General features: G+C 44.2%; 2 protein-coding genes across 2 annotated transcripts in view; one reads left to right on the forward strand and one right to left on the reverse strand.

The window, feature by feature from the left end:
* The window catches only part of SYNPO2L (synaptopodin 2 like), a 35,615-nt gene extending 25,946 nt beyond the window's left edge, over positions 1-9,669 (reverse strand). Inside the window, exon 1 of the mRNA XM_005152659.2 lies at positions 9,360-9,669. Coding sequence (XP_005152716.2) covers positions 9,360-9,503 — 144 coding nt within the window. The 5' untranslated portion in view covers positions 9,504-9,669. The remainder of the gene's footprint in view (positions 1-9,359) is intronic.
* Positions 9,670-11,672: 2,003 nt separating this feature from the next.
* The window catches only part of SEC24C (SEC24 homolog C, COPII coat complex component), a 37,989-nt gene continuing 36,286 nt past the window's right edge, over positions 11,673-13,375 (forward strand). The window contains exon 1 of the mRNA XM_034065288.1: positions 11,673-11,729. The gene's annotated coding sequence lies outside the window, so the exon portion shown is untranslated. The remainder of the gene's footprint in view (positions 11,730-13,375) is intronic.

Below are 13,375 nucleotides of genomic sequence, written 5' to 3' on the forward strand. Positions count from 1 at the left end.
AAGGAATTGAGTGTTCAGAAGAAACATGATTATACATGTCCCACATAGGTCCTTTTCTAGAGCCTCAGTCTCACTCCTTCAATGCAATGAAGATACAATCCTAGACAAAAAAAAAGTAACTTACGTTTGCAAAAGTAGCTGTACACAGCATTCACCATATTTGGAAGTGTACTGCGCCAAAACACAGCACTTGCCCTAAGAGAACCTCTCAGCAATAGTCTGGAGAGGACAAAGCACCGTTGTTCTGCAGCAGCAAGGACAGGATCAGCCACAGGTATGGATTAGTCAAGCCCACCATTCACCTGAAAGATTCCAGGGGAACTTCGGTATGGAGACCCCTGTGCCTTGCAGCATCTTGTAGGCATCTTGTACATACAGGGAAAGATAGGCTCTGCATAGATATATTCACTGGCTCTAGCAAGTAGCAGGTTGAATAATGCCAGAAAATGAACCTGAGCTCTGGACTGCAATTGCCTGTAGCATCAAACTGCTGAAATGGTCATTGGCACATCTTTGCCTCAGGCCAGCTAATACTCTCCAGAACAACTCCCAGACACAGTTTAGGAGCTAGAACAGACCATTCTCAGAGCCTGTGGGCAGCTTGCATATGGTCATCTTGTTTGGGAGAATAGAAGACATTAACTGCTGGGCTTCGTTCCACTCTCTGGCAGCTGGCATCAGTGCCAGAGAGTGGTCCCAGACACATTAAATGTAACAGGTATAGATGCAACTTGTGTGGTTTCACCCCAGCTGCTGACCATCATCCATCAAGAGATGCTTCCAGGATTTCTGCTTGCTAATGGGCAAATACAGTCATCATTCAAAATAGCTCAGATTTCCCTGATAGAAAAAGAAGCAGCAGAGACACCTCTAATTTCTCCAGCCCTTGACTCTTATTATTTTGAAAGCATATGAGTTTAAATATAAAGACTTTCTGGAGGCATAAAGATGTAAGAAGAACAACTTAATAACACAAGAGACATGGCCAAAACCAAGAGGTTCCTTGTGTTAGAGGGCAAAGATGATAACACAGCTTTCAAAAATGGGTAACTGTATGCAATGTGTGAGCTCCCTGTTAAATGAGCACTTGGACAGCTCTGTGGAGAGAAGACCTAGCCTTCGGACCTCTGACCTGGTGCCATTCGGTGGCTTTTTGTGTTTAGTTGTCTCTAAATTGGGCCTCTGATGATCAGAATCATGGTGGTTAAGTCCAATGTTTGCTCTGAACTGAGTAATGCTCAGATGGGGCACCTACCCCTTTCTCTGCCGAAAGTTCCTTTTTTTTCCCCTCTTCACATGCAATTTATATACCAAGAAACCTGGATAATCATACCTCAAAATGCAGGAGGCTGTGGTGGCTTGGAGGATTAGGAGGCAAAGGGCAGTGGGAGAACATTAGTCTTGCAAATAAGTGTAATGAGCACAGGTTTCTGCCACTGGCTCCTGTGGAGGCAGAATGTGTCCTTTCTGTCCGTGCTTTGACGGGCACTCCAGCATCACTGGCTAAGTAGCTGTAACCCAATATTCTTAGCCTAAACCTTGTAAACTGTAGCCTCACTTGCTTATTTCTGGTGCAAGTAGGTTTTGGCAGCTTTCTTCCTTGTGTGAAGGGTGGCAACTGTGTCACTGATATCCAGTGATAGGACAAGGGGCAATAGGTGTAAACTGGAGCATAGGAGGTTCCATGTGAACATCAGGAAGAACTTCTTTACTGTAGGAGTGACAGAGCACTGGAACAGGTTGCCCAGGGGGGTTGTGGAGTCTCCTACGTTGGAGATATTCAAGGCCCGCCTGGACAAGTTCCTGTGTGATGTACTCTAGGTTACCCTGCTCTTGCAGGGGGGTTGGATTAGATGATCTTTCGAGGTCCCTTCCAACCCTTGGGATTCTATGATTCTATAACTAGGATGTAAAGACAAAACTGCCTAGACCCTTTGCCTCTGCAGGGAGAAAAGAGAAAGCTTTTTTAGCAGTGCCCTTCAAACAGAGGTGTTAGACAACTTGTGGAAGCAAAAAGCATGGGGCAGCACAGCTGTGGTCACACAGCAGAGGAGAAACCATTCAGGACAGTCATGTGTGAAAGACCAGGAGTCGACATTGCACTTTGTCATAGGCATGATTGCTTCATGTCCTTTCAAGGGAAGGCAGGAAGCTAAGAAAAAAAAACACAGAGTGATGTGGCTTGGGCAGTGACAAAGGAATACTTTAACAAATGGTTAAAGGTTATCTAAAAGTAAACACCAAGTATAAGTCAAGATTTTAATAGAGGGGATGGCACAACCACCAATCCAGTTCATCCACACAGTCCGCTCACTGTACTTGTTTTGTGAGGGAGTTCCTGCGTAAAGCCACTTCCCTTGCAGGGAGCTGCAAGTCCTGGAGAGGCACAAGGAATTGTGAACCAGATCATTAGCTGCCACAATCAGCAATGTTGATTTGCAGCCATGACAATATGGTTTTCTGTTTAGGCCACCTTCTTATCATGGAAGGACAGCTCCGCTTCCAAGCTCCATATCTTGCTCACTGCTGTCCCAGTGCTGTGCAGAGCTTGCAGCTCCTCAACCAGACACCAGCCCTGGAGCACCCCATGTTCTCCCTACATGTGGTGACTGGTGGCCCCAGCTGCTCCCTTGGAAAGTTCCACTGGTGTTGCAGCCTACACTCCCTTGCTGGCAGCCGGGGTGGCACCTGCCTAAGTGCCGACAAGCCATAAATAATGTCCAGGAGCACTCCCAGAACTGCTGGAGGTGCTCCTTCCACAATGCAGGCAGACATCTTGGGCCCTCCAAAACCAGCATTAGTGAATGCTACAGACTAGGCTGACAGTTTTCTTTATGTGTGACAGGAAGCATTTATGAAAACAGGTCAAGAACAGCCTGCCTGCTGAAAATGACAGAGGAAGAGCAGGTGCTTGCAAATCTGGAAGCCATCAGACTTACTTGGGTTAGAGCTAGTATCTCCAATAGGAGTAATGTCACATGAGCAAAGGCGAATGGGACAGAGCAGCCAGGCCATGGGTCACAGGGACCAGTGACCTGGCACACAGGCAGCGAGATAATCTGGCAGAGGAGACCTTAGAACAAACAGTTAATTGTCAGGAGGAAGTGGTACTATGTGAGAAAGAGGTATAAAGGAGGTTGTGATGAACCGCTATTAAACAACAGAATGATTCTTGTGGTTTAAAATGCATATGTTCAAAGTACATTCTGAGTTAGCTGCAACTTGAAAAAAGTCAGCAATTCAAGCCATCACTGTCAACAGCTTAGGACAGAACAATTGAATCAAAGCTCACCAATGTTTTTGAAGAGGATTGAGAATAATGCTGACAACATTCTCACCTCATTTAAATACCATCTTGTCTCAAAAAAAAAAAGAAGAAAAAAGAAAGCATACAGCAGACCCAAAGAATTCTGGGGAGGAAAAAAAAAGATTACCAAGATCAGCATTTAGTGTCACAATTTCCCCTAAGAATTCACTCCATTGCTGTAGAGTATTTGTACAGAATGGGTAACTGAAAGGAGCTTCTTAGATTATCAGGGCCAGTCCTGTGTTGTTTCAGATGCCACAATTTACCCCAGTTTGTAAACTGATTGCAAAATCTCTTCCTAGATTTTCCTAGATTAGAAAGTTGTTGCTGAACCTCCCTGGTTAGTAGTTTTGTGCACATTTGGTCAGAGGCAATGCTGTCCTATATTTGAACAGTGCTGCTGGTATTTGCCCAACATCTATTTGTAGACAGCAATCATATTTTTATCATATTTTTCAACCTTTTAGTAAGTGAAAGAAGCCTTCTCTCCTCCCCTCCTTTTATATAGCTGCTCTGCCTTACGCTCATTTTTCTTTAAAATGGCTGGCTGCAAAGGTGTGATATTTCCAGTGAATTCCCACTTGTGCATTAGACAGGAACATCGGTGCCTTCCTATTTGAGTTAGATACGGCTACGACAGGCTCACTTGTTTGTCTTTTTTTCAGAAATGCATCATTTTGCTAGCTCATTATCCTCTTGTGATGCACTAACATTCCCAGGTCTTTCTCCTCTACTAGGAGTACTAGCTGGGAAGCCTCTGGTTCCTACTTACTTCATCATTAATGTTTGTGCACCACACTATGCTGGAGGTACAAGTACCTTTATTGCTTTGTATAGTAACTGGGTTTCCCTCTCATTGGATAACTCTTGGTTTGTAGTAGGATCTCTAAAGACATGCTTGCATGCACTTGCACCATCTTAAAGCTGTGCTGGTCATTGTTGTAAAAATTTCCTTAATACAGTCCCATGCTATATTTCTGCTTTGGTTGATTTGGTCTTAATGCTTATGTCCTATCATAGAATCATAGAATAGTTAAGGTTAGAAAGGACCTGAAGATCATCTAGTTCCAGCTGCCCTGCCACGGGCAGGGACACTTCTCACTAAACCATGTCATCCAAGGCTCTGTCCAATCTGGCTTTGAACACCATCAGGGATGGTGCATTCACAACTCCCTTGGGCAACCCATTCCATCTTATGATTTTTCTCAGATTAGCTATTTTTCATTTTGTTTAGTTTCGAGTGCATTTGATGCACATATTCTTACTGCAAAGAAAGCCTTAAGGAACCTGATGGTATTTGTTCTCCCTTAGTCTTTTTTAAGAATGGGTGAACCTTTTCATCGTTTATAGCTCCTCCTTGCAAGGAATGCTGTACATCTCAGGACTGTGTACTTTTCCCTTGGCCTTTCTAAAATAAAAACCTTGTCATCTATGGATCCTTTTTATCTCTTGCTTTTATGCTTGATTTGATCTCTTTCTGTCCCGATAAGTGTCTCTGGCCAAAGATTTGATGTGTTGCCCTGCGAGCCACAGCTACTGAGCCACACTAAATCAGCTTTATTTTGGTAAGGGGTAGTGTAAAATTCCACTATACTTTATCTGCTTCACTAGGCAAGAGTTAAAAGATTCATTAGGAAACACAGTAAGCCAAATATTAATGTTTAACAGATTTCACTTAAAAGGACATTGTTGTAACTAAAAACAGAGATTTTTCTTTCTTTTGGGGGTTATTTTCCCTTTTATTTGTTTCTCTGTTTCTCCAATCCTTCCTAATTTCTGAAGAATTATTCACGTCCTCTGTTGATGTTTGATCCTGCTGTGTATCTGCCTGCTGAGCATACCAATGTCTGCTGTTCTTCCAGCTTACTCATTACTGGGTTGGTATTTTAAAGCAGCTCTAATTAAAAATCATCTATTCTTTCTCTCTGAGGGCTCCCCAGACACAATAAATTTTATTTTGTGTCATCTTTTGTCTCACTCTCCACTCTTTCAGTCTTTTTATAAGACTGCATTGTTACTGTACCCCCTTCAGTATGGTATACTTCATATACACACCAGACATTTTTAGCACCCAGACACTGAAGTTGATTGTCTGGGTGGAGAAAAATAGTATATGCTTTTGTAAGCAAGTTTAAGATAAAAGGAATAGATGTTTGAAGTTACAAATGTAGAAACATTTAGTCAGTTTTCAGTCTTGCTTATGTTATTTAAATTTGAGGGTTTGCCTCAATATCCACTGGGTGCTACTGGAAGAACCAATATGTGTTTCGCCGATCCCGAAGCAGGCAGAGCTGGTTTGGCTCCATATGGTTACTTGAACATGAAATTACTTATGTATAACCCAACAACATGAATAATTCCAGCACCTTGCTCTAAATGTGCCCCGAACCCATAACCCACGGGGAGCTGATAGCACAGAAGCCCAGTGGCAGCTGGATCCAGCATATGAAGATTCAGCTGCTTTTTTACCCCTTTGTGTTGGCTGAACTGAGGTTTAGAACTGATCCCTTGCATGGTTAAATGGTTTAAACTACAGCTATGCATTTTCTCAGTCTGTAGAAAAATGGGTTCACACCCAACTTCTAACATGTTCTGCTACTTTATTTAGTTACAGCCAGCTAAACACTTGGTGCTATGAAGGGTGGTTTTAAAATGCATATGCTCACTGTGCATTCTGAGTTAGCTGAACTTGAAAAAAGTCAGCAATTTAAGCCATCATTGTGAACAGCTTAGGACAGAACAATCAATTAGAAGCCCACTGATGTATGTGAAGAGGATTGAGAATAATGCTGAAAACATTCTCATCTCATTTAAATACCATCTTCTCAGAAAAGAAAAAAGAAAAAAACAAAGCATACAGCAGGCTCTAAGAATTTTCGAGGAAAAAAAAGTGATCAGGAACAGTACTTAGTGATTGATTACCATAATCTCTACAGAAAGAAACAATAAAAATACCATTGTAATGTAAACTTTAGAAAGAAGAAAGGCAAAAAGATTGTGACTTTTGTGTAATGTGTAAATAGATCATGTAACATGAATTATGTATGGATTTTTAATACAAGACCAGCTCAAACAGGAAATCCCACTTTGTGTGACATTTAGTCTTTGGAATGCCTGGCTGCTTGAGGTTATCAAGTCTTTATTAGGAAACCATATAAGATTTAGTCAGACAAGCACTGTTTACAAATTGTTATCTGTTTATATGTAGGATAAACCACCAGTATTGTCAATTCTTATGTACTTCATAGGACATGCTAGTAATTACCAGGGGTGAAAGAATTTCCCTTCACATTGCATTACTAGAAAAATTAGATGCATTGGTGAAGTTTACAACTTCCTCTGAAACACAGAGGAAAGAGGAAGCAGAAGATGGAGTGACTATTAACCTAGTCTGGTCTAGCAATTCTACCAGCTCTACTTAAGTACAGTGTATATAATTTATATATAACTTATTTGTTATACTTAATACATTTCCCAAATTAGCTTTTATTGATCTTTTTCACCCAGAAAGTGTATAGAAGCAATATGACTCGGCATCCAAGGGGGTAAGCATCTTTCCTTAGTGTTACTGCTATGACATTTTTAGTCTAGAAGTTGAAACTGCCTAAAGTGATAGCACTGGAATCCCCTGAGACACCAGCTGTATCCACTCAACTATTTCCTGGCGCCTATTGGATATTCACGCCTGTATCTCATCACATTTTCTCCAGATTCACCTATGTTCCTGTTCTGTCCTTCCCCATTCTGTCCAAATAGGTTTTGCTGAAAGAACCAAAGCGTTAGTATTTACATTCTGCTAAGTCAAAGTTTTCCTGGTCTCATAAGAACACTTCTCTTTCTCCCCAAGAGTCCTTCATTTCACAGTAATCTGCTTACTAATAGACCCTCTCATTTATCTAATCTGTCTGTTCATACACGCACAAAACATTCTTCACTATACTAATGAACATTGTGTCATTATTTGACCTTACCTCTGCTAGGCAGGCTCATTCTCAGTGACACCTCCATCTGACCACACTTCCCAGTGCTGCTCAGTGGTACTCATCTCCTGGATGGAGGCCAAACAGAGCAAATTGCTCATCCACATGAGTCCCAGCTCTAACAAACCAGTAGAGAAACAGACAGTACTGCTCTGTTTCTCTGTGCTATACCATACAGACACAATCCCAGCTCAGGCTTCTTTAGCAATGGGATCATTCCCATCTTTGGCTCCTAAAATAACCAAACAGTGCCAATGATATTAAGAATTTTGGCAGATGCTTTAGAGGCAGCATTTTGTCCCAACTTCATCCTGCTGGTGTCAATAGTAGAATCCTAACTGCAGGAAAATGAAGAGTTCATCTTTCAACTCAAAGAGACAAAACCTGAGACTGAAACTTCTACTCCCTCCATACTAAAAGGAGGACAACTGAGTTATTCCATCACTCCCGGGGGTTTATTCACTTCTAAGCAATTTACATTCAGATACGATCTTACTGAGTTCTGGTAAGGATCTATAAATCCATTCTTTGGAGACTGCTTAAATGGTGCTGCCTTTAAGACAGTGAGCATGTATGGTCACCTGAATACCGTTAAGTTCTGGACAACAATAGCCCAAAGCAATAATTACAAAATCAAAGTCCTGCTTGAAGAATGGTGTACACTTTGAGCCTCAAATGGATTTGTATCAGTTACATATTCCGTAATTCCTTTTTTATGCAATATGCTAGATTTAAGGTATGACACCCAGTTTTGGGTGTCATACCTTAATTCCTAGTTAATACCTTTCTGGAAGTGCCACTAATCTTTGAGCAATATTCCATTCACCTTAAGGTGCAACTTAGCCTAAGTAATAGCTGCTTCTCACCCCTGTTTGATCCTTTATAAGACACTCAGTATCTCCTCTCTTTCCACTCCCAGTTTCTTGTCTACTTGGGGAAAAAAAACAAGTCAATAACCCTAGACCCTACAGATCTTATGTGGCTGCTGAAAATCCCATTTTCCTAACAACCACTGATGCCAGATACCTGTTTAAATTATATTGATTCTTTCTTTTCAGTACCTGAAGCTCTATGTGTACGCACAGAAGTTGCTTTCATGGTGAAAAATAATCTTTCTCTATGTAAGAAACATCCCCTTCAGGGTCAAGCTATGGGATTTCAAATCATTTGGCAGAAGTTACACGCAAACACTTCTTGACCTGGGGTGAGCCAAATGACACAGAACATTTCATTTTAAACTACTCTGTCAGAAGCACAGTCTACTTAAGGAAACAAAAGGACCTGAGCACTGCATTTTTTCATTCCTGTTAATGGGTACCTTCCAGTGAGACATCCCAAGGTATCATTGTGTCCAGGCTAATGCAGCTGTTATGAGCTTAGTAAATGGAGGACTTTTATTCCAAATTTTAAGCCACTTACTTGTCTTTATGAAAGAGATCAGTAACAGTTGCTTATCAAAAGTAGTGCAACTCAAGGTTCTTACTTCTTTTTATTATATCATCTCCCATCCAATCAGCAGCTTTTCTTTAATTCTTGAAATGGAACCAATATTTGCTGCTTTAGAGCATTAAAAATATTCACTGCAGACAATATTGAGAAAGTTTTGCCAACAGAAGAGACAGTAAGAAATGTGCATAAGTTTTGAAAGCTGGAATATAGTAATGAAGTTAAACTGCAAATATGACTTTTGTTGCTTCAATTTGAATTATTTTTTGTTTTGTTGGATGTCTTACAGGAGTACTGAAGTTTCCACATTTTAGCTCTTTTTCCTGCACAGTCAACTATGTTTGTATGTCTGCTGACAACTAGGGAGAGCTGTACACATTATAAAGTGCCTGAGCTGTACAGATGCAGATCTTCACCCAACACTTGTCCTTACCTCAACAGCATCTATTTAAGGACCCACCCCACACCCTGCTTGACCATTCCACCCAGGTTTTCCTTTTAAGATCTGCTGTCACAGAAAGGAGTTCCTGCATTCCTTAATGGCAGTGAAAGATGCCCAACACAGAAGGTATATCTGAGTTCAGCAGAACAACTCTGCTCTCACAGTTCACATCTCAAAGTCCTACCTTTGACACCTGAAGGGGCCGTTTCTGCTCTGAACCCCCTTGCAACCGGAAGCCCCAGGGGGCACCTCCAGACAGAGTGATGAGCATTTCTTCTTCAGCTCCCATGATTTCTATGCTTTTGATATTTTGTCTTCCCAACTTCATCCAGTTCTTAACAAGCGGTATCTTCTACTCCCATCTTCAAAATTCACACAATTCTCCAGTCCCCCAAAAGGCCTTGTGCACACTTTCTCCTTCAAGTTCACACACACAAGAGGAGAGTTGAGAGTGTCAAGCCCAGCCTTCACTGCTCTTCTGGACAACCAGCTGCTGCTCTATGATTAGACATTTGATTCTGCTCTTGGTAAGGGGCCAGAGTTGTCTGACACACGTGTCATGTCAATCTCACCCTCTGTGTCCCCCCCTCCGCATACACGACTGATCTCTCACCGGAGCATGGCTGAAAATAGCACACCTCCTGTCTCTCCAAAGCTTTGTCTGACACTCTTAAAGCTGGAAGCATTTCAGTAAAAACTTTATTTCCACTTCACATTCCAAATGCAAATCCTGGAGTCATCCAGCTCTCAGGATTCATCAGTATGAGTTTCAGGCAAGGACATGACAGAGGCACAAACTCGTACAAGATCAGGTGATAGCACCTAAGAAACTAAACAAAAACAGCTTGCAAGTGATGTGCTGTGCACTTGTTTTCTCCATGCAGCTAGTGTTACTATACAATAGCACCATGCGTCTGCTCTGAAAACCACAGGCAGATTATAGATGTGATGTGCTCCCTCTGCAGCTTGCTGCTCCCTGACATCCCCTACAGCCATTCCTAATATTAGACACTGGGACCAGAATAGCCAGGATTAGCTACACAGATGGGATTCAGACAGCTCTCTGCAGGTCACCACATACATGGACTCCTCAGTGGCCAAGAGAATGGCTTTCCATCAGGGTCACAGAATCACAGAATGGTTTTGGTGGGAAAGGACTTTTAAAGTGACTTTTTAAAGAAAGGGCCATCTTCAGCTAGACCAGGTTGCTCAGAGCCCTGTCCAACCTGGCCTTGAATGTTTCCAGGGGTGAGCATCTACCGCCTCTCTGAGCAACCTGTTCCTGTTCCAGTGTCTTACCACCCTTAATATAAAAAAAAATTCCTTATATGTAGTCTAAATTGACCCTCTTTTAGTTTAAAGTCATTATCTGTTGTCCTATCCCTGCAAGCTGTATTAAAAAGCCTGTTCCTATCTTTTTTATAAGCCCTCTTTAAGTATTGGAAAGTTGCAGTATGGTCTCTCTGGAGCTTTCTCTTCTCTAGGCTGAACAACCCCAGCTCTCTCAGCCTGTTTTCATAGGAGAGGTGTTCATGCCTCTGGTCATTTTTGCAGCCCTTCTCTGGACCTGCCCCAACAGGTCTACAGCTTTTTTCTGTGCTTCAGGCTCCAGAGCTGGATGCACTACTTCAGGTGGGTCCCCACATCGTTGGCTCCTTCACCGTTTTCTCTTTTAGGGCCATGACAGACAAGACCTCCTTGCTGTCCCAAACCACCTTGATCCCTTGGAATTATAAGGGAAAATAAAATCATTTTTTTGTTTGCTACATGGCTTACAATGTAATTTTCTGTTAAGATCCCATGCACAAACTCCTCCTTTTTCTGCATGTGCTTAGTTCTCAGTGACTAATATCTTAACAGATCTCTGTGATACCTTTGTACTGCAACATCCACAGGACGCAACTTTGCTTGGTTGCCTACTCCACCGCTCACCCAGTGCCACTGCATGGTGCTGCTGAGCACATACGAGCAAACACCACCCCCTCACATTGCATTTAAGTGCGAAACCGGCTCCGTGTGCTCCCAAGTCGTGTTTTTTCGGAGACCGCTGACGGGACACGCAGCCAAGGCCACGCTGCTCCGCACGGGCTGAGCGGCGCTGGGCCCCTCTCCAGCGGGGAACGCTGGTTCTCGGGCTATGCAATCGACCTGAGGCACCTGCCCCCACCACAGCGGCCCCGCAACACCGCTCTCCCTGCGCTGCCCACGGCCTGAGGGAAGTACGAGGGCGGCTACGGCCTCGGCGCCCCGGCATCAACCTCGGTCGGAGCGGCGGCTGAGCCCCGACTGCCGCCGCCACCGCCGGCACTTCCGGACAACCCCCGCAAACGGCGCAGCGCGGAAGAGCTCCCGTCAAGGCCGAGGAACGCCAACGTGCACCCCCGGAGCGACGTCACCGCCCGCGGCGCACGGCGCCTGCGCCTCATCCGGGCCCCGCTGGGTGGGGCGCGGTGGCGGCCGGGGGTTGGCGGGGAGTGTGGACGTGGCAGGCAGCGGGCGGGGGAGCGGCGGCGTCGGAAACCGGAAGCGGGTCCGGCAGCAGCGGGCAGCGGCGGTGAGTGAGGCTCTGCAGGGAGGTGTTGGGTCTGCGGGCGGCGGCCGCGGAGGTACCCGGTGCTGGCTGAGGGGTGGCCGGTGCTGCGGCCCGGCCGCGGCCCGAGCCTGAGGCGCTGCCGTCGTTTCCTTCCCCGCCAAGGAGATGAGGCCTCGCTGGCCCAGCCGGGTAGTACGTCGGGCCCGCCGTGCCTACGCGCCACGCCCGGCCTTTGCAGGGACCCGGGTCTTCTTCAGTGATGTGTATGGGTGAGGGCGCCCCTCATCGCTAGCGGCCCGGCTCGGCACAGGGGGTGCCGGCCCAGCGGGGTCGGAGCCGGCTGTCGGCGGGGCCTTGTCCTGCAGTGCCTGGAGGGGAGCCCCCGGCGTCCAAGTATCGTGCGGGGAGGTGCGGGGAGTTGCGGGGATTGCGAGTTCCGCCGTAGCACCCTGATAGCTGATAACCCTCATAGCTGAGTGGTTGTTTTCGGCCAGGGTGCGCTGTGAGGCGGACGCTCGGTCTGCAGCGTCCCCAATATCTTGTGATCTGCGAATCTTTACCCCAGTGTCTACGTTGAGCTGTTCATGTTCCCATTCATTCGATGGTTGTCCCACAGGGAGACTGAGTTTAGTAGTAAAAATTGGTGATTGTGCCTTTGAAAAAGAAAGAAGGAAAGGAGTGGAGATGACATGACCAAATTATAAGTGTAGTCTTGGGAAAAGTGGATGGATTCTTGCTTTCCATGTAGGTGGTGCTTTAAACATGTTTGGTTTGTGGTGTTGGAGTTTGCTTTGACTCTTTCGAGCAATGGTCTTTGGAGTAGCATGAAGGTTAGTTTCATTTCTTCTTATTCTCGGGAGGTTTTAAGTATGTGCATGTGGTGTCTTAAGTCTTTATCAGAGACTTTGCAAAACCATACAAACTAGGCCTCTGTGGTAGCTGTCACACTATAGTCGAAGTTCTGTTTAAGCGTACTAGCTGACGGAAGTGGTTGCTGAAATTTAGGTGAAGTATTTACACACCTTCATCAGAAGTCTTCCACCAGAGTTAATTTTTGTAGTATCATGTTAAATACAGATTTATTTTGGTTTTTCACTTTGGTAGTCAGTGTTGAATTTTAGCCATTAATGTGATAGTTCCATAAAAATATGTATAAATCCTTTTCTGTTACAGGGATCCTTAGTCAACTTTGCCAAATGTTGGGGGGGGGAATGTTAGAGTGAGAGAAATGACCACCTGAGACCCAGTATGTAGTGCCTTTTTGTTGTAGGTGTTTACGAGCATTGCAGAATTCACACCACACAAATAGGAGATTACTTGTTGCTGATTTTTATCCTGCAGTCTTCAGTGTTTATTAATATGAAGTTGTCCTGAGTAGGTTTAGGGAACTTGAGCTTTCGCCTCTTTCTTCCAGCCTCTTTCCCCTTCTCACAGAGTACGTCATCTGGTTATTGAGTGGATAGAAATATATGTGTCCTAGAACTCCAGAGCCTTTCTCTTTAGAGGAGACTCACCTTCGATCATGAATATACGCTGTGTGTGGAATTATAAGCATTTCTGTCCTTTTGTTGTATAGAAAAGGTTCTTCTGGAACTACCCTATTCAGCTTGAAGCTGTACAACTCAGATTTCTTTATTAATATAGACAGACTGTGAAGTGAACATTGA

Source organism: Melopsittacus undulatus, chromosome 8, assembly GCF_012275295.1.
Source record: "Melopsittacus undulatus isolate bMelUnd1 chromosome 8, bMelUnd1.mat.Z, whole genome shotgun sequence".
Taxonomy (NCBI): Eukaryota; Metazoa; Chordata; class Aves; order Psittaciformes; family Psittaculidae; genus Melopsittacus; species Melopsittacus undulatus.